Source organism: Schistocerca americana, chromosome 2, assembly GCF_021461395.2.
Source record: "Schistocerca americana isolate TAMUIC-IGC-003095 chromosome 2, iqSchAmer2.1, whole genome shotgun sequence".
Lineage (NCBI taxonomy): Eukaryota > Metazoa > Arthropoda > Insecta > Orthoptera > Acrididae > Schistocerca > Schistocerca americana.
Window position 1 is genome coordinate 1081804523 of NC_060120.1, and position 27681 is coordinate 1081832203.

Here is a 27681-nt window from a genome sequence, read left to right on the forward strand (position 1 = left end):
GTGCCGACATTCAAGGCCATAAAAGTGGGTTAAAAGCTGTGAGCTGCCTGGGGAAGTTAACCTTGCATTACTGAACAACTGTTTCACCAGGTATCCAGTCTAGCTTACCAAATTCCCAACCAGACTAACATTAATTATAATCTTTTAATCGTCATACGATAACCGGTGATATATATATATATATAAAGAGAATTTAAATAAAAAGAAATAAATCAGTTTATATTTGGAATTTTATTTTAACATTGATCATTGAAATTTCAGCATATTAAACTTGATTCATAACTAAACTGGTGCCTTATTTAGGACTGTAAAATGTGAGTCTGTAATCTTACAGAGCACATCAAATATGGAGCCAAGATTGGGAGCCTGCATACAACACTGCATTCATAAAATAACACACGAAGAACGTTGAAACATATGCAAGAGGAAATTAACCACTACCAACCGATTCAATTTTCACCCAAAGAAGTTATGTTCATAGCGCAATCCTGTCCGTCATGTAATTACCACACACTGGTATACTAAATTCATACTAACTCTCTGTGAAACCTTCCCGAAAAGAATAGCTGAAGGCTACTTTGATGATTACACCACATGCTTCACGTGCTCAACTTGGTTTACACAGAGTGTAACTCGACAGTAATTTTGATGATTAAAATAAATTAGATCCAAAAGCAGTTTTCAAAAGGAAAACCTCGAACTGGTTACTAACGTCTTACTATTAACCTGATAGGTCAAACAATTGTATAAGCACGTGGTACTGGTCTCACAAAGTACACCCCACGTGGGTTGAACATAAAGAAAAGTAGGTATATTGAAAAATATTGTCAAGACTAGACGTTATAATCTCACGCACATTCGCATTTAAGATTGATGATCTTAGTTAGAGTTACTGATCAACACGTGGTTCCACTTTACTCACAAAGTAGTGACAAAGCAACTACTGGAAGATATTCCGAACTTCACACTCGAAATACACTGCGTTGCAATTTAAGATAGCATTAGATATTTTAGAGCTAAACCTGAAATAAAGGCGATTAAATTTTCAGTTAGGCTGAACTTAAGAAATCCATTGTTTGCCGGAGATCTTACAACTTCAGACGCTCGCCGCAGACAGACTGACCTGGGCCACTACCGAGCGTGCTTAACAGATACAAACGGAAGTGACCAGAGAGGCAGCTTCCTATACCAACATGACAAGGGACGGACAGATTATACTAAGAATAGAAACCTCTCTGCTCTTACAAAGCGTAGCTACCTGTTCTGACGTTGGTCCTACTGTCCTCTTGCAGACAGGCTTGTCTGCTACCATCAAGCATGCAACTAGAAATACATTTGCTCATTCATCCTCTCACACAGAAGGGAAGGGGAATGACAGTATCTTGCCATATACAGTATATAAAAGAAAGCGGATGTAGGTTCTGTATGAGACTGTGTGACATGAATTACATATGTACTGTGTAGTAGTGTGACAGATCGTTCTTGTTTATGTGTAAAAGTAACACGTTTCACTGCTCAGTCTCCTCCCAGATAGTTAGAAACACCACAGTAAATTTAGAAGAGGAATTTATGCCGTAAATGACAACAGATTTAAGAAATTAACATGAAAGGAATCCAACACAGACCTTTCAGTACCTCTTCATCAGAACGGGACTTCTTTCCTGCCATTGCATCTTTGAGTGGTCCAAACATATGTAAATCACTTGGGGCAGGGATTGGTGAGTGTGGTGGATAAGGAAGACACTCAAAATGCAGGTCTGTGATTGTTGCAACTGTTGTACGGGCAGTGTGGGGCCTTGCATTGTCATGGTGCAAAAGGACCCTGCTGACAGCAATTCACGTGGCTTTGATTTGATTACAGGCCGCAGATGATTTTTATGAGGTCTGTGTATGATGCACTGCTGACAGTGGTCCCTCTTGGCATGTAATGCTCCAAAATGTCGCCTTTTTTCGCCCCAAAAAAGAGTCAGCATAACCTTTCCTGTTGATGGTTCTGTTCGAAACATCTTTGGTTTTGGTGATGAGGAATGGCGCCATTCCCTGCTCGCTCTCTTCGTTTCCGGTTGGTGGAAGTGAACCCAGGTTTCGTCCCCAGTAACGATTCTTGCAAGGAAGCCATCACCTTCTCGTTCAAAGCGCCGAAGAAGTTCTTCACAAGCAACAACACTTCATTCTCTCATTTCAGCTGACGTGGCACCCATCTCGCACACACTTTGTGAAAGTGGGGCACATCATGCACAATGTGGTGTGCTGACCCATGACTAATCTGTCAATGCCGTTCAGTGTCACTTGGCGCTTTTCCATCACAATAGCTTCAACTGCTGCACTGTTCTGTGGAGTCACAACTCGTTTTGCCTTACCTGGACGAGGAGCATCTTCCACTGAAGTCACACCATTTGCGAACTTTGTACTCCATTCGTAGACTTGCTGCTGTGACAAACATGCATCGCCGTACTGAACCTTCATTCGTCGATGAATTTCAATACGTTTCACACCTTCACCACGCAAAAACCGAATAAAAGAACGCTTTCTTCCCTGGGGCAAGTCGCAAGTGGGGCGGCCATCTTTATACTGACACTTCGACGGTATGTGCGCATCTGCACTATGCTGCCACCTACAGGACTTTCTGCACGCTGTTTGTATCACGCTTACCAACTTACGGGTTAACGGCGCGAAATTTCGATTTGTTATTACAAATTTAGGGTTTTCATTTGACTCATCCTCGTATTATATGCAGCCAGTACATTTGTGAAACTAAAATAGAAAATCCTGGTAACCTGAAAACTAGTGTGAATAATGTATCGAATCCCAGTTCCATATCATTTCGCCCCCTCCGTTACCCCATCCTTCCCTCGGCGACCACACTATTTCCAGTTCGATCAGCTACAGAGCACTCGCCGCTTAGTGATACGCATTTGTGAGCGAGGCTGAAACTGCTGTGTGCCTACAGTGGTGGCTACGTACCAGGAGCCGGTGGCGCTGTGGGTGGGGAACATGTACGGACCCAGCGCGATTGCTGCCGGCGCAGCACTGGGGGTTCTGCACACCATCCTCGCGGACACGAGCGCGATGGCGGACGCCGTGCCCGCTGACGTGGTCGCCAACGCAACCGTCGCCTGCGCCTGGGACACCTGGTGAGTTCTTCATATGTTGAGGCCGCAATGGCCATGAGCTGCTGAAGGGAATCGATTGCGTGTGTGACTCCTAAGGGACCAAACTGGTGAGGCCATCAGTCAGAATCGATTGCCTTGAAGCACGTGGGCACTACTATTGACATCTACTCCTTGAGTGCAAGGTCGCAAGTTCAGTCTTTAGTAAGTCTCACTCGAAAATACTGTGTTAACAATTTTGATAGGGAAAATATAAACTTTTAATGACTCACCACGTGCATCAGGAGTGACGGTAGAAAAGAATGTGCCGCAGGTACAGACATCAAACTTATATGGTATATATGTAGTAGACTTCATAAAATGAATATCGTCAACACTCAAGACATGTTCAGAACAAAACATTGTCTAGCACCACGAACATCTAATGAAAAATGGCGTGTCACAGTGATCACAAGGGTTCGCACCATCAAGACTGAAGGCGAACTCCTTGGGAGATACAAATCGCGCGGAACGTTCAGCTACGTATCCGCTCCTAAAGAATGCCTACAGAATCATATTGGTGTAACGGGATGATGAAAACTGTTGGAATGTGACGGCATGTAACCGAATGTGAAACAGTCTGTCGTGGAGCCCACCGTGAAACTCGCTATAGTTTAAGGTGTAGCTGCACATCGTGCCATAATATGTTTTATATTCACGGAAAAACGAACATCCAGAAGCTGAATTTGTCTAGTGGTTTCATGTGGTATGGATTGCAATATCACGCAGTGTTCAGAACGGATAATTTGCTCTAAAGGAGTATAATTTTTATGTGCGTACCAGCAACAAAACAAAAGCAACTTATTTTGACCAGCTATTGTCCAAAAGCAGTGCTCAAACCATAGTTGTACTTTTACGCCCATTTTCCCACTCTTGCTTCCTGTGAGTTAAATATTCCCTACTGCCTTTGTAAGATCAGGCGCACGAGAAACAATTCCAGGAGGCACAGCACCTCGCAGAACAATAGCTTTAGAGCCATTACCACCCAGATTAACAGTCGGCATAATTGTATACGAGTGCGTTAAAGACATTGATGTTTCCTTATCTTGATACAACTCTGTTGGTAGCTCTGGTTTTCAGGGTACCTCTCATATGAATGTCCTCTTCAAATCTCAGTTAAAAACATATTCCCTACTGAACAGTGGAATACGTTTGTTTATCTCATGTACGTTTGTTTATCTCATGTACAGATGTCAACTTGATGCTTTGAAATTTCATCGTCATAGGTCTTCCAATTCCGTAGCACTGTTTGAAGTCATGCAACCACCCATTGAAATCACAGTAATCTAGGTCGCGCGCAAATTGATGTGCATAACGTAGTAGGTCACCATCATAAAAATCCCGTAAATGGTATCGAGTATCCTTGAAACCTGCAAACACCAGTTTTTGTAGCAAGGGCGCCTAGTCCTGCCTTGTATATCAGCAGTTTTTCTTATGCATTGCCACGAACTTATTCATAATTGTTTTTTTACTACAGTCAGTCCCACAAGAAAATGTACGCTGTTACCTGTATGAAATAAAAGGCACTATTATAAATATATGATTACACGAAAATACATGTTATAACTAATTGCACAGTTACCTAATAGTCAATCCTATCGCTACGCTACGTTTAAAATTATGGTCTACACTTTCTTGTGGAACTGACTGTATGCTACGACAGATCTTCCATGTACATAATTATATTTAGTACCCGTTCCTTGGACAATGATTGTCTTTTACTACGTTTCACCGGAGACGGTATTTGTGGCCCCCTGTGCAGCAAGGATGATAAATTACATGCGTCGACAACTCTTTCAGTATCACTTTAAATTGCTAAAAGTGCATTACCATCATTGTGGTCCTCATGTACGTTGTCTTCACAGTCGAGCGTATACGACACTGCACATTCCTCTGGCACATCTTGCAGAAAAGCTAACATTTCATCTGTCACGTCTCCCTCACTCTACAAAATTTCTGGGTTCCTTTCTGACAAAGTATCAGCTTCGGTAACTGATGCTGTAGATATAATGCAATGTTTGCCTTTTTTACGGTTGTCATTGCTCTGCTTTCTATCAAGATTACTAGCACTGTGGCTCTGTTGTTGACTTAGTCGTCGACTGAGTAGTTCAGCTATGATCGGTAGCCTCATGATGCGATCACCACTGCGTACCCCCCAGTCTCGTCCCCTGTTGCCATTAGCAGCCAATATTGTGGTGAGCAAAATGTATGAGACAGGCGAAATACCCTCAGACTTCAAGAAGAATATAATAATTCCAATCCCAAAGAAAGCAGGCGTTGACAAATGTGAAAATTACTGAACTATCAGTTTAATAAGTCACGGCTGCAAAATACTAACGCGAATTCTTTACAGACGAATGGAAAAACTGGTAGAAGCCAACCTCGGGGAAGATCAGTTTGGATTCCGTAGAAATGTTGGAACACGTGAGGCAATACTGACCCTACAACTTATCTTAGAAGAAAGATTAAGGAAAGGCAAACCTAAATTTCTAGCATTTGTAGACTTAGAGAAAGCTTTTGACAATGTTGACTGGAATACTCTCTTTCAAATTCTAAAGGTGGCAGGGATAAGATAAAGGGATTGATTGCCTATTTACAATTTGTACAGAAACCAGATGGCAGTTATAAGAGTCGAGATACATGAAAGGGAAGCAGTGGTTGGGAAGGGAGTGAGACAGGGTTGTAGCCTCTCCCCGATGTTATTCAATCTGTATATTGAGCAAGCAGTAAAGGAAACAAAAGGCAAATTTGGAGTTGGTTTTACAGTCCAGGAAGAAGATATCAAAACGTTGAGGTTCGCCGATGACATTGTAATTCTGTCAGAGACAGCAAAGGAATTGGAAGAGCAGTTGAACAGAATGGACAGTGTCTTGAAAGGAGGATATAACATCAACTAAAGTAAAACGAGGATAATGGAATGTAGTCGAATTAAGTCGGGCGATGCTGAGGGAATTAGATTGGGAAATGAGACACTTAAAATAGTAAAGGAGGTTTGCTATTTGGGGAGCAAAATAACTGATAATGGTCAAAATAGAGCGGATATAAAATGTAGACTGGCAATGGCAAGGAAAGCGTTTCTGAAGAAGAGAAATTTGTTAGCATCGAGTATAGATTTAAGTGTCAGGAAGTCGTTTGTGAAAGTATTTGTAAGGAGTGTAGCCATGTATGGAAGTGAAACATGGACAATAAATAGTTTGGACCAGAAGAGAATGGAAGCTTTCAAAATGTGGTGTTACAGAAAAATGTTGAAGATTAGGTGGGTAGATCAGATTACTAATGAGGAGGTACTGAATGGAATTGGGGAGAAGAGAAGTTTGTGGCACAACTTCACTAGGAGGAGGGATCGGTTGGTAGGACATGTTCTGAGGCATCAAGGGATCACCAATTTAGTATTGGAACGCAGAGTGGAGGGTAAAAATCGTAGAGGGAGACCAAGAGATGAATACACTAAGCAGATTCAGAGGAATGTAGGCTGCAGTAGATACTGGGAGATGAAGAAGCTTGCACAGTATAGAGCAGTATGGAGAGCTGCATCAAACCAGTCTCAGGACTGAAGACCACAACAACAACAACAACAACATTATGGTTGCATGATAGACAACACGTGGGGCGTCGTATGCCGTAGATATCATTCGCCTTTTGCGACTTCACACTTTAGCGGTCGCTTTTGAGACATGTTTCTGTGATACGAAGAGATTATTCCGTCTAATACCGTGTCCAATACCCTTTGGCGTCTACAGCTGCTTTAATCTAACTTTTTCTGAATGAAATTGTTGTGAAAAGACCAGAATTTTTATTGCCTCCATGCTGTTTATTCATTGCCATTGTTGGCAGGTTAACTTGCGATTGGTAAACATGCCGAAATTAAAAACCTGTGCTAATTATTTCTATCTCGGTGATGCGTGATTAACAGTGACGAGGGAGTAAAATGACGCACACAGATAGTTCACAAAAGGCAGGAATAGCACAAAGATGATCTTTTGGATGTTGTTGTCCACCTTACTTTCTGATTTACCATCTTGTGGAAATAGGCCTAACTCGACAAAATCTACAAGTAGGTCAATAACAACCCTAATACGTGGGTGTTTAATGAGAAAAAAAATTATTTATTATGTAAAAAATGAATGGATGAGAATGGGGAAGAAATGGCTTTAAATATTTTTGTTATTTACTCTTTCTGTACGAACTTTGTTGTAGAACCCCTTTTTTTTACGTGTGGTAATAAACATTCATTTAGACAGAATTAAGCACATTTAAAATTTCGTAAACTTTAGCAACCCTCTCATGCTGATAAATTCAAACTAACTGATTAATAACATTTATGACTTTGAAAATTATTTAAATTAATTTTTTTTACGTATTTCGACCTTGGCATATAGTTTCTAGATGCAGTGGGTTTCTAAATATTTACTGAATTCTTTCCCAGCGTTAGCTATGGAACACAAGACTGTCTCTGTTAGCATAAAATGGTTAAATATTGCCAAGCCGACCTGAACGTTTAATTATCATTGACAAAACACACTTCACTATACGTTTATGTTATTTGCTTTAGAAATTGAAAGAACCAACAGATTAACAACATCAACGTTAATTATCCGCCTATGAATGCACAAATGTAAAACCAGTAATAAATTCAGTCAGCCTCAGGATCGCTGTAAAAGAAAAATATTTCGTAATTCACTGCTAATTTTACCTGCTCCCGATTTACGGGCTTGGTTAATTTTATAGTGGAACAATTTTTTAAATGTGCCGCCGCTGCAAATCGTTCGGTCGCGGCACAGCCCAGCAACACCAACGATAATCGCTAAAAGAGCTGAAAATTCTTTAAAGAAATATTATAGATGACATGGGCAAGCTAATTTACATCAGTAATACACAATTTTGATAAATTATAATGTATTTAGGCCACAACAATAATTAAAATTACACACCTCTATAATTTCTCCTCTAATGGCGGCTAAAGATAGATACAGACAAAAGAAGTCTACTCAGTCATATAATGCTACGTAACAGGTTCCTCTCTCTCTCAGCTCTCGAGGAAGACGACAAAGAACGCACACCATGCAGTGCTATTTATATTATTGCTGACCATTAACATCTCTTTGTAATCCTACAACATTATTCTCCTCTGTGGCTATATTTTGCATTTTTTTCATCGCAGATATTAACATATTTCGTAATCACATTATGCGTATAGAAATATTACAATCATAAATACATCGAGAATATTATTACAGAAAATTTTACAATAATAACTAACGTCCTTTATACAAAATTAAATAATACTTTTTGTTAAACAATTACAGTACATACGAATTGCATCATAGCGGCGTACATAGTACAATTAAATGTCATTTAATTTTATTAATAGTGTGCGTGCTGCCAGGGAACGTTACAGGTGTAAAGGATTTAATGAGAGAAAGGTAAATGCGTAGATGGTAAAAGCGATATGGAGATGTGGATAAAGAAGATAAACACGTTCACCTGTTTGTAACTTCACTGAGTGAGGTGAAATGGAATTATAAATGTGTGCAGCACATGCGAAGTGTGATATAAAATAGTGGAACTGTCGTGCCTGAAGTTCGAAATATTACGTAGGGTATGAAATAAAATAATGACATGCTGATGATGTCACATATGTCCAGAAACATTGGTTCGTAAAGAAACTAAGCTGAATTTGTGTTTTGCAGAAATAGGTGGAATACGCTCGTACAGTATTAGTTCGCTGTCGTAGTCTTCAAAGGGTCGCTTATCCTGACCAGAGGTGCCATCCTGGAGCGGAAGTACTTTCGCCACAGGCTGACGTTATTTCTAGCACCTCTCTTCAGCTGCACAGACTGTACGGTTGCCACACGTCATTCTGTGACGCTACTCCCGAGGTACATGATTATGACCATGTCTTAGATGTGATGGTTAAAATGGCTCTGAGCACTATGGAACTTAACAGCTGTGGTCATCAGTCCCCTAGAACGTAGAACTACTTAAACCTAACTAACCTAAGGACATCACACACATCCATGCCCGAGGCAGGATTCGAACTTGCGACCTCAGCACTCGCGCGGTGCCGGACTGGGCGAGAGGAACCGCTCGGCTACAGCGGCCAGCTTAGATGTGATGACTGCATAGTACAGTTCTTGACGTCAGTCACATGTGGTGTACATTTTAAATAAATGTAGTAGAGGATTCAGAGTCTGTCTGTAGCAATTCGCTCACTTTCTGTCACGCGTATATTTGTAACACCAGCCTCACTCCCTCCATCCTAACCCTCCCCCAGGCGGCAGGTCATAAATAACTCGCCACAGAACCTCGAGGCCTCTACCTATTCGACACGAAATGAGCGCTCCAAAGAAGTAGCACTATCTGATGGGAAATATAATGAGAGACAGACCCCCAAGTATAAGAGGAGACTGACGGTATTGTGTCGTCCGAACAGGAGCAGTAACAGTAGAATGCGTCGTTCAGGAGACGTAAGTGACTTCGAATGTCAATTTCACACTGGAGTAACAAATACTTAAGGGAACCCATCTAAAGCTAACTATGTCGGCAGTTGGTGATGTGAGTGTAAAATGAAAATATAAAGGAGCAGCCGCAGCTAAAACAAGACAAAGAAGACATTTTGTGGTGACAGAGATGGACCGACGAGTAGTGTGGATGGAGGGTGTAAAAAAAATCGTGTAAAATCAGCGTGAGTTTCAAAGTGCCACCAGTAGTTCTGTCAATACAGTACCTGTGCGTAGGCAGTTACAAAAAGTGGGATACACTGGCTGAGCAGCTCCTCTTAAGCCTCACAGTTTTATGGATTGGTGGCAATCAATATAAAGGAATCGATTTTTGTAGGAAAATTAACGTTTTCAATTGGAATAATAGTGCACAATGAATATGCCATAGTACGAGAAACAGAGGACCGACGTATGCAGTGAAAGAGTGAAATGATATCGCATTTGATGTCAGTTGTAGGACTGTTGATATTTTTAAAAATATCGGGAATTCGATACATCAGTATTTAAAAAAATATCATTAACGGTCCCCGATATTTCGAAAAATGGTGTAGATATACCGATATACCGACGAATATTGTATAGACGTACCGGCCGAAACCAATATTGGCTGAGCATTGTAAATGTACTTCCGGGTTTAGAGCTGTGTATTTAAGTATTGATTTGTTATTAGATATTCCGTACACCAACAAGCAAGTAGCCTTCTGATCCTTCACAGAGCAAGCATTGAAAGAAAAACTACGCACGTTCACATTTGGCGAAGAACACTTTGCTGTAAATGGTAACTGTATGTAAGAGACATAATGGAAGATGTCCTGTGTTTCTGTCGTACGGTTGCGTTATATATCGGATTTGTCTGGAACACTTCATGTCGACTTCGCTGTTTTTTTTTTCATATTTATAAATGCCAGTGACCTAGCAGTTGTAGTGTCAAAATTGCGTGGTGAAGTTAAACGTTGCAGTTTCCGTTAATAGTGCTGAACGCCGATCACGTCAGCATTTCCCCTCAAACGTCTTCCCCACCGTAAAGACCAATCTTGTCATTCTTGTTCACCATTTTTGGCAGCTGTTTTTGAAGAATGCCGACGTGAAGACACAGAACACTAGCTGCGTCAAAAATTGTTTTTTAACGCAACTGGTGTGCCATTTCTTCACAATCGACTTCTTCTTTGTGTTACCTACACTTGCTTCGCACAGTGAAATAGAAACGTTGGAGTGGTGAAAGCTGCAAATGTAGTAAGACGCATTCACGCAGTGAATGTAAAATTATGTTCTACCAGAATTTCAAAAGACCAACTTCAAATATTTATCAAAAATTACGAAACAACTATAACATGAATAAAAAATATCGACATTTAATATTGCCTTTTCGATATCGATATATCTGAGAAAAATGTATCACCTAAATATATCGACATCTTTTGGAAAAAATTTCGATGTATCGACATACCGGTATCATATCGACAGCCCTAGTCAGTAGTACAGTATACAACAAAACATCAACGATTCGGGTGGTAGTATATGGAACTCGCTATAAAGGCAGTCGGCTGTATACGGTGGTAGGGTGTGCAAATTGGAATTTGTGGTAGGGACTATGGGACCAAACTGTTGAGGTCATCGGTCCCTAGGCTTACGCAGTACTTAATCTAACTTCAACTGATTTACACTAAGGACAACTAACACACTCCTGCCCGAGGTAGGACTCGAACCTCCGACGGGGGAAGCCGCACGAACCGTGATGAGTCGCCGCAGACCGTACGGCTACCCCGCGCGGCTAGGGTGTGCGTATGTACCTTTAGTGCGGATAGAAAACAGAGACAACTAGTGACAGTGCGTGTTGCAAACATAAATCCCGATTGTGAGAGCGCTACGTGCAAAATGGTTATCATGTGACGAAACAGCAAAAATCGGTGTATACATGGAAATTGGACTCTAATTGTCAAATCGCCTGGAAGCTGAAATTTTCAAGTACAGCTTAGATAATTTCGTTAGATTGGGAGTACGATATTGACAGAACGGAAAATATGGGCAAAATATAAAATTATCTGACTCATCGAAATGATTACGTTTACGCAAAGCAAAATCCGCAGTTAGTTATTCTTGTCATCTTGTTGCTGATTTACACTTGCCAGTAACTGCCACACTGTACGACAAATTTTGGCACATGACGAACACCTTGCTTTCAAGAAACGACAGCAGAAACCTGCTCTAACACCCAAACATAAACAGGCTAGACAGCAATTTGCTGAAAATCATACATCATGGACTTCGGAATGGATAAACTGGTTTGCAGTTATGAAAAGAAGTTTAATTTAAATGGGTCAAATGTATTTTAGTATTATTGGCATGATCTGAGAAAAGAGCAACAGGTAACAATGTTCAGATATTTTGGTGGTGGAAGTGTTATAATCCGGGCAGTCTCCTGCGCCAAAGGTAAATCACGCACTGCTTCACTGAACTTTAGAATGAACTCTAACATGTGCAGTGACAAGTTAGAGATAAAATTTATGAGAATGTATGGAGACCTATGGACGAAAGTCAAACGATTCAACGAGAAAATGCTTCTGAGGATGTTTTTGCTAGAACCAAAAAGTGTTTTGATGATGAAGATATTTATGTCTTGCCCTGCCCTGCACGTAACCCGGATTTGAACCGTTTGGAAAAACCTTTGCGGAATACGTGGAAGGCGTTTTTATGGAAATGGAAGCAAGTTTGTGTCCGTATGTGAGGAGAAAAGAGCGCTACGAGAAGAGTGGGCAACAATTCACTGCATTAACTACAAACACAAAATCAAAGCCTAAGAGAATTTCTGAGGTATTATAAAGAACGGAGGTTGGACAAAGTACTTAAAACGCAATAGCACAACAGGGCAGTAAATGCCTTTCTACCAGTCCACCCAGGAAAAGGAAAAGCCTTATGTTGTTAATGGTGGCATGAAAGCAACTATGTAGTTCCGTCATGATTGTTTATGTATTGTATGCATCTACCAACTCTGTAATGAATTCGATACATGTATGCTTCAGACATTGGACTATTGGTGTTGCGAGAACCTCGCCTTTATTCTGATTTCCAATACTGCAGTCAGTGCTAAGCGGCGTTTGATACGGAGCAAAGAGGGGTGCCACATGACGGTGGATGACAGGAAACCAGTGATTTGGAGTGATGAATCAAACTATACACTGTGACAATCTGACGGTAGCGTTTGGGTTTGTCGAGTGGCTAGGGGACGTTACTTGATATCAGGTGTAGTGTCAACAGCGAAGCACAGAGCAGGTGGTGTTACGATATAGGCGTGTCTCCTGTGGTTAGGGTGGAGCAGCCTTACTATGCCGCAGAAACTCTGATTACTCAATGATACGAACATACTTTACGGCACTGTGTACTGCGTACAGTAGAGGAACAGCTGGGAGACGATGACTGTATAGTATGACAATGTGCCCAGTCGTAAAGCACCAGCAGTGAGGCAGTATTTTGTGAACACTAACATTCATGACGTAGACTGGCCTGCCTAGAGCACCGATCTGTACCAGCTAGAACACCTCCGTGATGAATCGGAAAGTCGGCTTCACTCCAGGCACCAGAATTCAATTTCACTACCTTCTCTGGTCTCAACTCTTGAGGAAGAAGGTTCTGCCTTTCCGCCACAGATATTCAGACATCTCATTGGAAGTGTCCCCAATAGAGTTCAGGCTGTCATAAAAGAAAGTGGTGGACGCACCACATATTAAGTCCACTAGTAGATATCCCGACAGTTTGGATCACCTAGTGTATCTTATTCAGTCTCGGCTGTGGACGGCAATCAACTTCGTCACTATTTAGAGGCGGTACCAATTACTGCGAAGACCGAGTATGATGGACAGGATTTCAATTTTTATAAAACGGTTTGTTGTTGTTGTTGTGGTCTTTAGTCCTGAGACTGGTTTGATGCAGCTCTCCATGCTAATCTATCCTGTGCAAGTTCCTTCATCTCCCAGGACCTACTGCAACCTACATCCTTCTGAATCTGCTTAATGTATTCATCTCTTGGTCTCCCTCTACGATTTTTACCCTCCACTCTGCCCTCCAATGCTAAATTTGTGATCCCTTGATGCCTCAGGACATGTCCTACCAATCGAACCCTTCTTCTAGTGAAGTTGTGCCACAAACTTCTCTTCTCCCCAACCCTATTCTATACCTCCTCATTAGTTATGTGATCTATCCACCTAATCTTCAACATTTTTCTGTAGCGCCATATTTCGAAAGCTTCTATTCTCTTCTTGTCCAAACTATTTATTGTCCATGTTTAACTTCCATAAATGGCTACACTCCTTACAAATACTTTCACAAACGACTTCCTGACACTTATATCTATACTCGATGTTAACAAATTTCTCTTCTTCAGAAACGCTTTCCTTGCCATTGCCAGTCTACATTTTATATGCTCTCTACTTCGACCATCATCAGTTATTTTGCTCCCCAAATAGCAAAACTCCTTTACTATTTTAAGTGTCTCATTTCCCAATCTAATTCCCTCAGCATCGCCCGACTTAATTCGACTACATTCCATTATCCTCATTTTACTTTTGTTGATGTTGTATCCTCCTTTCAAGACACTGTCCATTCCGTTCAACTGTTCTTCCAATTCCTTTGCTGTCTCTGACAGAATTACAACGTCATCGGCGAACCTCAACGTTTTTATACCTTCTCCTTGGATTTTAATACCTACTCCAAATATTCCTTTTGTTTCCTTTACTGCTTGCTCAATATACAGATTGAATAACATCGGGGAGAGGCTACAACCCTGTCTCACTCCCTTCCCAACCAATGCTTCCCTTTCGTGCCCCTCGACTCTTATAAGTGCCATCTGGTTTCTGGACAGATTGTAAGTAGCCATTCGATCCCTTTGTTTTACTCCTGCCACCCTTAGAATTTGAAAGAGAGTATTCCAGTCAACATTCTCAAAAGCTTTGTCTAAGTCTACAATTGCTAGGAACGTACGTTTGCCATTCCTTAATCTTTCTTCTATGATAAGTCGTAGGGTCAGTATTGCCTCACGTGTTCCAACATTTCTACGGAATCCAAACTGATCTTCCCCGAGGTCGGCCTCTACCAGTTTCTCCATTCGTCTGTAAAGAATTCGAGTTAGTATTTTGCAGCTGTGACTTATGAAACTGATAGTTCGGTAATTTTCACGTCTGTCAACAGTTTTCTTTGGGATTGGAATTATTATATTCTTTTTGAAGTCTGAGGGTATTTCGCCTGTCTCGTTCATCTTGTTCACCAGATGGTAGAATTTTGTCAGGACTGGCTCTCCCAAGGCCTCAGTAGTTCTAATCGAATGTTGTCTACTCCCGGGGCCTTGTTTCGACTCAGGTCTTTCAGTGCTCTGTCAAACTCTTCACGCAGTATCGTATCTCTCATTTCATCTTCATCCTCTTCCATTTCCATAATATTGTCCTCAAGTACATAGACCTTGTATAGACCCCCTATATACTCCACGCACCTTTCTGCTTTCCCCTCTTTGCTTAGAACTGGGTTTCCATCTGAGCTCTTGATATTCATACAAGTGGCTTTCTTTTCTCCAAAGGTCTTTTTAATTTTCCTGTAGGCTGTATCTATCTTACCCCTAGTGAGATAAGCCTCTACATCCTTACATTTGTCCTCTAGCCATGCCTGCTTAGCCATTTTGCACTTCCTGTCGATCTCATTTTTGAGACGTTTGTATTCCTTTTTGCCTGCTTCATTTACTGCATTTTTATATTTTCTCCTTTCATCAATTAAATTCAATATTTCTTCTGTTACCCAAGGATTTCTACTAGCCCTCGTCTTTTTACCTACTTGATCCTCTGCTGGCTTCACTACTTCATCCCTCAGAGCTACCCTTTCTTCTTCTACTTTATTTGTGTCCCCCATTCCTGTCAATTGTTCTCTTATGCTGTCCCTGAAACTCTGTACCACCTCTTGTTTAGTCAGTTTATCCAGGTCCCATCTCCTTAAATTCCCACCTCTTTGCAATTTCTTCAGTTTTAATCTACATTTCATAACCAATAGATTGTGGTCAGAGTCCACATCTGCCCCTGGAAATGTCCTACAATTTAAAACCGGGTTTCTAAATCTCTGTCTTACCATTATATAGTCTATCTGATACCTTCTAGTATCTCCAGGGTTCTTCCATGTATACAACCTTCTTTTATCATTCTTGAACCAAGTGTTAGCTATGATTAAGTTATGCTCTGTGCAAAATTCTACCTGACGGCTTCCTCTTTCATTTCTTAGCCCCAATCCAAATTCACCTACTATGTTTCCTTCTCTCCCTTTTGCTACTGTCGAATTCCAGTCACCCATGACTATGAAGTTTTCGTCTCCCTTCACTGCCTGAATAATTTCTTTTATCTCATCATACATTTCTTCAATTTCTTCGTCATCTGCAGAGCTAGTTGGCATATAAACTTGTACTACTGTAGTAGGCATGGGCTTCGTGTCTATCTTGGCCACAATAATGCGTTCAATATGCTGTTGGTAGTAACTTACCCGCACTCCTATTTTTTTTATTCATTATTAAACCTACTCCTGCATTACCCCTATCTGATTTTGTATTTATAAACCTGTATTCACCTGACCAAAAGTCTTGTTCCTCCTGCCACCGAACTTCACTAATTCCCACTATATCTAACTTCAACCTATGCATTTCCCTTTTTAAATTTTCTAACCTACCTGCTCGATTAAGGGATCTGACATTCCACGCTCCGATCCGTAGAACGCCAGTTTTCTTTCCCCTGATAACACGACGTCCTCCTGTGTAGTCCCCGCCCGGAGATCCGAATGGGGGACTATTTTACCTCCGGAATATTTTACCCGAGAGGACGCCATCATCATTTAACCATACAGTGAAGCTGCATGCAATCGGGAGAAAATACGGCTGTAGTTTCCCCTTGCTTTCAGACGTTCGTAGTACGACAACAGCAAGGCCGTTTTGGTTAGTGTTACAAGACCAGATCAGTCAATCATCCGGACTACTGAATAGGCTGCTGCCCCTCTTCAGGAACCACACGTTTGTCTACCTCTCAACAGATACCCCTCCGATGTGGTTGCACCTACGGTACGGCTATCTGTATCGTTGAGGCACGCAAGCCTCCCCACCAACGGCAAGGTCCATGGTTCATGGGGGGAGGAAAACGGTTTAATAATTAACAATGAGATGAATTCTATCCGATTTCACATGCAGCCGAGAGCAGCCCCACTCACATACGTGGCAGATATATCAAACAATGAACACAAGAACCAATAAACAAAGTTAGAAAGTGACTGAAACGTCATCAGCTTAGTTTATCGTTTCATATCACAGGGTGGAGGGAAGATAGAGGTTTGACATCAGTCTGCAACTTCCGTTGTTGTTGTTGGTGTTGTTTTGGTCTTCAGTCCAGACACTGCTTTGATGCAGCTCTCCATGATACTCTATCCTGTGCAAGCTTCTTCATCTCCCACTACCTACTCCAACCCACATCCTTCTGAATCTGCTTAGTGTATTCATCTCTTGGTCTCCCTCTACGATTTTTACCCTCCACGCTGCCCGCTGATACTAAATTTGTGATCCTTTGATGCCTCTCAAACCGATCCCTTCTTCTAGTCAAGTTGTGCCACAAATTTTTCTCCCCAATTCTAGTCCATACTTCCTCATTAGTTATGTGATCTCCCCATCTAATCTTCAGCATTCTTCTGTAGCACCACATTTCGAAAGCTTCTATTCTCTTCTTGTCCAAACTATATATCGTCCACTTTTCACTTCCATACATGGCTACACTCCATACAAATACTTTCAGAAACTACTTCCTAACACTGAAGTCTATACTCGATGTTAATAAATTTCTCTTCTTCAGAAATGCTTTCCTTGTCATTGCCAGTCTACGTTTTATATCCTCTCTACTTCGACCATCATCAGTTATTTTGCTCCCCAAATAGCAAAACTCCTTTTCTTCCTTAAGTGTCTCATTTCCTAATCTAAATCCCTCAGTATAGCCCGAATTAATTCGACTGCATTCCACTATCTTTGTTTTGCTTTTGTTGATGATCATCTCATACTCTCCTTTCAAGACATTGTCCATTCCATTCAACTGCTCTCCTCACCTCCAGGGCGCCTCTGGCCAACCTTATTTAGATTTCTCCTCTTCTCCTACTCAGTTGGTAAGGTTGGTTCTGGACTGTACATTAACTGTACTCCAAGTTTTATAGCAACTGCGTTCAACTGAAAACTAAACTTCACTGCCACTCCTATTATTAACAGCAACAACAGTGTTACGACACTTCCTCCCGCCCAGAGGCCTTTTGTGAATGGGAACCATTGTTGTGGCTCTCTCTTTTTTTCTTTTTTTTTTGTTGGTCATCAGTCTTTTGACTGTTTTGATGCGTCCCGCCACGAATTCTTCTCACCAGTGTAAATCCTCTGTCGTCCCCGTTCTGATGAGCAAATGACAAGCGTGCTACGCCTGCTAAGACGTGCCTTTTTGTGACCATCTGCTACTGTGACGCTTTATAACAGCGTCTGAGTGGTGGTTGGAGTTACGGTTAAATCCCTGAAACGAAACATCTCCCACGGGACAGCTATCCAGAGCCTTTGCAATCTGCACGGCTCTAGTGTTACTATGTAGAACCGGTAACCTACACGCTACCACTTTTGTCCGCTCGCTGCATTGTGTCCTTGGTCTCCCACCTCGGAGTGCTCTTAATGGCTCCCAACAGCCTTAAGCATAACAATGTACAGGTCATTACGTCTTTAACATATGACAGAATAACGTACAGAAAGAGATCAATGCACGCCGGAATCCTCACACGTGAAAGAGAAGGCTGAATCCATGGGATAACGATCGAGTTGACGGATGTTGCGCGGTTCTGGATACTTCAAACTACATGGCTAAAGATCTCGCTTGACAGGAACAGAGCGATATAGTTGCCACGCCAATTGCAATCAGTTACGTTTATATGTGAGCAACATCATTATCGTCGCTTAAAAGTAAACAGCCCAACTGTGATATGACTCATGAAGGCAAACGTCGAGAGCAGAGCATGGTCACATCGGAGTCGTCCAATGGCTACAACTGGTCCGTAGAGAAGCCAGCAGAATGGGAAAGGGAGCAACTGAGTTCCAGGAATTCATGAAATCAGTGTCCATTCTCCAGTGAGATTCTGACATCAAAAAGCACACCGTGCACCAACTACTGGAAGGAGCAGTGGCCGAGGACTGCTTGCCGGGGCTTAGAGAACAGTCAGACTTGTGTGTGCACAGAGAATTCAAGACCTGCTTTGATTGAACTGTCGAAAAGCGATCGTATTTTTGTCACTCCAGTAAAAAGAGAGGATCCTTGTGATTAGCAGAATCTAACGGTCGCGCCACCTTGAGAAGACAATCAAATGTTCTCAAAATGACCGCATCAGAAATCAAATTTCGGTATACTATCACTCAGCAGGCTAACACTCTATTTTATCCCTTTATCCTTTATTTCTAAAATATTAAAGGAGGGTTAAACTCCTCTTAGGGGTTAGGGAATCCTGAAATGAAACAAATAACCCGACAATACTGGAACGCCCACTAAATCACGCAGAGCTAACAAGTAATTAGGGTTGTGGAAAGGGCCAAAGGAGTTGCGATCGGATTCATTTCATAATTGAACTTTATTATCATTTAGTACACAAATTCACTTTTGAAAGAATTAAATTTACTTCGCGGATGAAGGCCTCCCAACAGATGCTTTAGAATGAGTTCAATTTTGAAAAGACATGATATACAGTTAGATTTAGCATGCGGAGCTGCTGGAGCCACCGGACTAAATCTTCAAAATTCCAAATATACTATGATGATTACTGAAGGCAGAAGGCCACAGTGCTTTAAGATGCTAAAAGGGCTGATGGCCCACAAGGTGCACAGAAAGAGATAAACGCAATAAGATGGCTGAAGGTTAAATTCTGCAAATTAAGAAAATATATATTGGGACAATTGATAAAACAATAAGTTAAGTTTAAAAATTTCCTTTTTGTAACACCAACGGCGGAAGGTCTACAGTAAGTTGTAAAACCATTCATAGGAAATTAGAATAACTTTTCAAGAGCAGAAGGCGATAATGTTTGGAGTTGAAGGAAACTCTGAGAACATGTTTCCAGGGCTGAAAGCTACAACTGACCTTACCAAATTAAAAATATAAAATACAGTAAAATTACAACAACATTAACACTGCCAAAAGGACAATTAAGAGTCTCCATTGCATCAGTCTGCCCTCGTTCACTTAATTCGTGCGACCCCAACCGAGGGACAGTCACGGACCGACCGACCAACAATCCACCAAAGGTCAGGCCCGGCTTAAGTGATGCGTGGCGGTAACGGTAGGGCGGGCGATGTCCACGCAGGGCTCACTGCTGCTGCAAGCCAGCGACTGGCAGGTCCGGACGGCGCTCCAGACACGTACCAACTGGTTGACAGACCGGAACTCGCTATCCTAACTAGCCTCCGACAGACAACGCGCGGGAAGTAATAGCATTCGAGCAAAGATACTACGAAAGGAGATACATTGATACGCGCTGCTAGCGCCGTTCACGGTCAGGCAAAGCAGCGAATGAGTGACAGTAGTAATTTAAATTAACGTATTGAGGTGAAAGTACGTTAAAAACAGGGTATAAAATACATGATGACGGGAACACGAGCCACGCACGGCTCAAAGACAACGAGATGATAAAAGTCATGGGATACCTCCTAATATCACGTCGGACCTCCTTTCGCCTGGCTAAGTGACGAAACGCGACGTGACATACGGGTAGACTTAACAAGTCTTTGGATCTCCCCCGCAAAAATATTGAGTCTTGCTGCTTCTATACTTGCGAAAGTGTTGCCGATACAGGATTTAGTGCACGAACTGAACTTTCGATTATGTATCATAAATGGTCGAAGGGATTCATGTCTGGCGATCTGCGTGACCACCCCTTCGCTCCAGTTGTTCAGAATGTCCTTTAAACCAATCGCGATCAAATGTGGCCCAGTGACATGGTGCATTATCATCCATAAAAATTTCGTCGTTGTTTGGGCACATGAAGACCATGAATGGCTACAGATGGTGTCCAAGTAGTCGAACATGACAATCTCCAGTCAATGATCGGTGAAGTTTGAGCAGTGGACCCGGTCTTTTCCGTGTAAACACAGCCCACACCATTATGAAGCCACCGCCAGCTTGCACAGTGCCATGTTGACAACTTGGACACAAGGCGATTCCGCCATACTCGAACCCTACCACCAGCTTTTACCAACTCAAATCGGGACTCAACTCACCAGGACACGGTTTTCCAGTCGCCTAGGGTCAAACCGATAAGGTCGCGAGCCCAGGAGAGACACTGCAGGCGATGTGATTCTACCAGGAAAGACACTCGTGTCGGTCGTCTGCTGCCACAGCCCACGAATGCCAAATTTCACCGCTACGTCCGAACGGATACGTTCGTCGTACGTCCCACATTGATTTCTGCTATTATTTCACACATTGAACCTTGCCTGTTAGCACTAAGAACCCTACGCAAACGCCGGTGCACGCGGTCGTTATGTAAAGGCCGTCGGCCACTGCGCTGTCCGTAGTGAGACGTAATGCCTGAAATAGGATATTTTCGGCACACTCTTGACACCGTGGATCTCGGGATACTGAATTCCCTCACGATTTTCGAAGTGAAATATGCCTTACTCCTAGCTCCAGCTACCATTCTGCTTTCAAAGTTTGTTAATTCCTGTCGTGCGGCTACAATCACATCGAAATCCTTTTCACATGAGAGTATAAATCACAATTCCACCAATGCACAGCCATTTTAGACCTTTTCTACTCTACATTACTGCCGTCTGTATATGTGCACATCGCTATTCCATGACTTTTGTCACCGCAGTGTAAATTCACTAGGGAGTCAGTCATTAAGACTGGGTACGTAATTTTCAGTCATACGTATGGAATATTAGTTATTCTGGCTGTATCTCTTACTCAGAGTGAACTATTACTAGGTGCCTGCGTAAAGACTGTATCAATGGTTTAACCAACAAAGAAACCATGTGCCTCCAGGTGCTACTCATGCGTCCACTGCAATTGTGTTTTTCACTATCGATTAACATGCTACAGAGGAGCAGCTCACTATCCTAGTAAACCAGGGGATATTCATATCCTTGTCCCTCGCAGCAGTTCAGCGAAACCTACCGTACAACTGGGAAGAAAACAGACGCACACAGTTCCGTTTGTAGAGAAACACAGGATAAAGCTCAGTTACCATTGTTGGAGTAGTATGGGACCGTGGAGACAGCCTCGGGGTCAGCAGAACGTAGCTGAAATATTTTCTAGGCATGTGTGTGATGTGTTCCATACGAATTTTGACAACAGAAACTAGAGATCACATTCAGCTGAGGTCACAACGTGGACGCTGTGTGGTTGCCGAGCAGTCTACAGCGCCGTATCACACAGCCAGCAGTGCCCGCAGTGGCCAGAAGAGCGCAATGACTGCATTGTCGGACTGGACTTAACCGTTCCACGATTCCGCTGTTGGCTAAATGTTGTGGGACTGTCGTTCATACTTCTATGCATAATGGTCAGTCAAATTAAGGCCATGAAAACGTGGACCATTACATTTCAGCGTACTGATCTTCAAAATGATAGTATTATGATATTAAAACTTGTAATCATCAGTCGCATAACAGTATTGTAGGTGAGTAACAAGTCAGCGTTTAAACCTGCAAGATCCCTGTGTTCTCCAGAAAAGACGTTATTTTTCACCTTATAAAGGATGTGAAACACTGCAAACACACTGATATCAGATACATCAGTAAAATACCTTTCACAGCCCTTACAGCTGCATCTTCAGGTGAAAATCTGTATGTAACTGTAGAAACAATCTTGTAGAAAATACACTCCTGGAAATGGAAAAAAGAACACATTGACACCGGTGTGTCAGACCCACCATACTTGCTCCGGACACTGCGAGAGGGCTGTACAAGCAATGATCACACGCACGGCACAGCGGGCACACCAGGAACCGCGGTGTTGGCCGTCGCATGGCGCTAGCTGCGCATCATTTGTGCACCGCCGCCGTCAGTGTCAGCCAGTTTGCCGTGGCATACGGAGCTCCATCGCAGTCTTTAACACTGGTAGCATGCCGCGACAGCGTGGACGTGAACCGTATGTGCAGTTGACGGACTTTGAGCGAGGGCGTATAGTGGGCATGCGGGAGGCCGGGTGGACGTACCGCCGAATTGCTCAACACGTGGGGCGTGAGGTCTCCACAGTACATCGATGTTGTCGCCAGTGGTCGGCGGAAGGTGCACGTGCCCGTCGACCTGGGACCGGACCGCAGCGACCCACGGATGCACGCCAAGACCGTAGGATCCTACGCAGTGCCGTAGGGGACCGCACCGCCACTTCCCAGCAAATTAGGGACACTGTTGCTCCTGGTGTATCGGCGAGGACCATTCGCAACCGTCTCCATGAAGCTGGGCTACGGTCCCGCACACCGTTAAGCCGTCTTCCGCTCACGCCCCAACATCGTGCAGCCCGCCTCCAGTGGTGTCGCGACAGGCGTGAATGGAGGGACGAATGGAGACGTGTCGTCTTCAGCGATGAGAGTCGCTTCTGCCTTGGTGCCAATGATGGTCGTATGCGTGTTTGGCGCCGTTCAGGTGAGCGCCACAATCAGGACTGCATACGACCGAGGCACACAGGGCCAACACCCGGCATCATGGTGTGGGGAGCGATCTCCTACACTGGCCGTACACCACTGGTGATCGTCGAGGGGACACTGAATAGTGCACGGTACATCCAAACCGTCATCGAACCCATCGTTCTACCATTCCTAGACCGGCAAGGGAACTTGCTGTTCCAACAGCCAGCCAGATCTCCGGATCTGACCCCCATTGAGCATGTTTGGGACTGGATGAAGCGTCGTCTCACGCGGTCTGCACGTTCAGCACGAACGCTGGTCCCACTGAGGCGCCAGGTGGAAATGGCATGGCAAGCCGTTCCACAGAACTACATCCAGCATCTCTACGATCGTCGCCATGGGAGAATAGCAGCCTGCTTTGCTGCGAAAGGTGGATATACACTGTACTAGTGCCGAGATTGTGCATGCTCTGTCGCCTGTGTCTATGTGCCTGTGGTTCTGTCAGTGTGATCATGTGATGTATCTGACCCCAGGAATGTGTCAGTAAAGTTTCCCCTTCCTGGGACAATGAATTCACGGTGTTCTTATTTCAATTTCCAGGAGTGTATAAATAATTCCAAACCTAAGATGAAACCGTAATGGAGAGTGTACTCACTGGAGTCAGGTCATGATTTGCACAACATTTTATGGAAAACCCCTCGATCATAGCCAGGTCCATGCAAAAGATTATCCGCAAAACTGCATACGTGCTAAAAGTGATGAGATATGGAGCTGAACGCTCCAGCGAAACCTATGGATAAGGATAAAAAATGTGATGAGCAATTTTACGCAATGGCACAATGGATAAAAAGGTGATTTAGGGATACTCACCGAAGTTCAACATGGAGAGGTGAATAATCACTATCTTTGGTATGTAGGAGGCAGTCTACTGGCTAAAAACTTTTCCTGCCGTAATAGTAGCTTGTACAGTAAAATCGACTGCACTATAGAGATTCCCATTAAAACTTAAAATAAAAATGATACTATAACAAGCGAGCGTAACCCATGACCTGAAAGTTTAGCTAGCGACCCAAATAACTTGCACATGGCATGAAAACAAGTCAGACGGAAAGAATGAGAGGCACTCACATGCCTTGCTCATACTGTGGCATCAAGCAGTCAGGCCTGCAAGATGAGTGGTCTGCTATGCGAGTGGGCTCATTCTTGTTTGTCGAGTAACATGAGCTCTAGTACTCACAATTAAGTTACAAGTTATTCTAATGTTTGAATATTACGAAACGGAAACCCACATCTGACTATTAGTAATTTACACAACACTGACTGTTCACTACACACTGGCAATACCACATTTTCTTTCTTATTTAACGGCTTTCATCAACACGTGGCCACCGCACTGAATATGAATGGCGCACACATTATAAATTCTGGATATCATGACAACATACAGTTCGAAGGAAAAGGCCACCGATCTTTCTCTTTTGACTATCTCATTTATTCCGATAAATTCTATAACCTAAACACACAAATTCCATAACCTACAACAATAACACATGAGAAATTCCGCCCAGTGGGCATGGCTTTACATTGGTGATTCTCTATCTTATGGTCTCGTAATTATTTAACGCTAGAGTGCACTTTCTGGATAGGATGGTGGATCATTTGCTATATCTCAGACTTCGACTCTCACAACCATCATCACGAAACTTTCCTCCAGACCGAGCGGTACAAAAGGAACATACATACCCACTACCTCTGAAACTACCTTGCTACTCTCCCATGCAAACCACACATACTTAAATTACATGACATACACCACACTGCAACATGGAATACAACACAAGGAATAGTCATAACATTATAATCACATCACTTTCAGCTTTCCCACTTCAATTAGTATTTATCCCATTTTCACACGACACTGCCCCACTTCGTAATTTTTCTTTCTTACTATGAACTCTGGAGGATATATGCACGTCTTCCTGCGCAATGCAAGCCAAGTGGCGTTGCTGGATAGACGGCTGACTCACCTTGCTTCTCTCTCAGAGTGTTATAGTTTAAATCAAGCATCACACGGAAACATAATGCGCAAAGTAATATTAAGAACAAATTCATCACACACGCGAGTCCTCAACTGATACCATGGACGAGCACTTCTCTTTATCCGTTGTCTCATACACAGATTGAGACTCACACAGTACTCACGACGTGGAAGTACTCGTCTCTAATTTCAAGTCCTGCACACGGCATTTCTTAAATATTTCCAACTTATAGTACACACGCTAGTAATTCAGCTTAACTTAAGCATTCGGAAGTTTTTCAACTTATTGCTACACGTGGTTTTGTTGTGACCGTCGGTCACTTCCGAAGAGTACTACGATCCACTTAATATTACCTGCCTGACATTTAAATCTCTCCACAAAAGTTCCTGAAATAGAGAAATTATTATTGTAAACTACTCTTAAGTATTTCACATGCATACCACGTCTCCACTGTCTTTACAGCGCACACCTAAGACAGTTCTTACCAACACTAGATCCAGCGGCAGAGTGCCGAAACATGGCCGTTCTTCAGGTCCTCTCGCACCTCTGCCGAAGTGGGGGAGCACCTTGCTACCGTATTGGTCAGCCACATTTCAGGCACTCAAAGCTCCGGTAAATTTTATCTCTTTGGTTGTACCAAAGGTGACCAAAGGGTCGTCTCAAAGATGATCGTATATTCACATTCACTACCTGCAGTTAGCAGACGACCATACATTCATTCATTTCACAGGTCTCACCAAACAGGATGTAGGGATTTATTTTGTGGGAGTGCACATGTGATGAATTAAATAAATAAATTGTCATTCTTTCCTACTCTGGTATCCAGCTTGGCTGTATTAATTGAAATTGAGTTATTTTTACAAAAAATGTGTTGTTCTGACAAGAATAGTGAAGTATGTTGTACCTATTTTCAATGTCGGGTGGTACTGTACCCTTTCAAGAAAAATACTAATGCGTAATGCAGGAAGAACAATAAGTAAACTAAATCGTACCCAAAAACATGTAAGAGTAATAAAGTTCAATACTGTAGCCAATGACATACTACTTACAGCCAGTTGAATGCTGAAGCAAGTGACGGTATTACGTACAGTCAGTCGTTTCGTAATTCTGAACCGTTTAATATCCGAATCCGAGAAATATATTTCCATACTAGAACTGTAATCTGCTACGTTGATAGCGAGTCTATCAGCAGTCGAATACAGGAAGCTGCCTAAAAGCTACATTTTCCTTTCTTTTATGCCATCCCGTTGTGTATCCCACCAGCCTTCGGCAGTGATGTGTCACAAAGCTTCCAACATTAGTTCCAGAACATCTGGTAGCTTAAATCCCTTGTTATTTCTCGCGAAAAATCCCTCATCATCGTTCCAGATCAAATCTGTTGGGTTGTTATTGAAATGTAGCATTTGTACAGTGTGCTAAATGCCGTGAAAATTATTGTTTTCCATGTTTCTACGATACTTACCACTCCGGTTCGTGTGCGACCACGCCAGTGGTTTAAAATAATGGAGAAGATGCAAATCAAGACTATCTGATTTTTCATTTTTGTCCTAAAACTTCAATTTCTTATGTACTTTTTTAAATTTAATCAATCTTGGACATAAATAATTTACATTTGCAATGAAAACTAGGATTTTGAGGGCAACACGTAATTACCAACGTGAATCTGTGTATGTTTCATAAGAACTGGTGATTAGATATGTGTTAATTAGCACATATTTGACGAATTTTATGTTTTCAAAAATGTGGGTATTCCAACTTGAACGAAGAAAAGGTATAATCGAAGAGAGATTTGAATCAGAAATCTATGGGCTATATCAGTGTATGGTTCCACAACGCCACCAAATTCTTAGTGTTTGCCTTAACCTCTTGTTCTGCTATATCTATAATCCAAAACTTAACTATTGCTTAATCGAAACTAACAAAAGAACACATCAACACGAAACAAAACTTAACACAAGTACTTGGTGTGTTCATCGAGCAGGAGACAAGTTAAATCAAAACTTTCTTGTTTTATTTTAGTACAGAAGATTATGAACTGCACATTAAAATGAAGAAAATGCAAAAGAGGCAGGAACTTAAGGAGATGGGACGTGGGCAAACTGAAAGAGCCGGAGGTTGTAGAGGATTTCAGAGGGAATATTAGGGAACTATTGACAAGAAAAGAGGAAGGGAATACGGTAAAAGAAGAATGGGTAGCTTTGATAGATGAAATAGTGAAGGCAGCAGCAGATCAGGTACTAAAAAGGCGGAGACTAGTATACATTCTTGGGTAGGACAAGAGATATTGAATTTAATCGAAGAAAGGAGAAAATATAAAAATTCAATAAATAAAGCAGGTGAAAAGGAATATAAACGTCTGAA

General features: G+C 42.3%; 1 protein-coding gene across 2 annotated transcripts in view; it reads left to right on the forward strand.

Annotated features, from left to right (window-relative positions):
* Nucleotides 1-27681, forward strand: part of LOC124595856 (fatty acyl-CoA reductase 1-like) — a 236167-nt gene that overhangs the window by 131872 nt on the left and 76614 nt on the right. For both annotated transcript variants that reach the window (XM_047134762.1, XM_047134764.1), the window contains exon 6: nucleotides 2951-3134. In XM_047134762.1, coding sequence (XP_046990718.1) covers nucleotides 2951-3134 — 184 coding nt within the window. The remainder of the gene's footprint in view (nucleotides 1-2950; nucleotides 3135-27681) is intronic.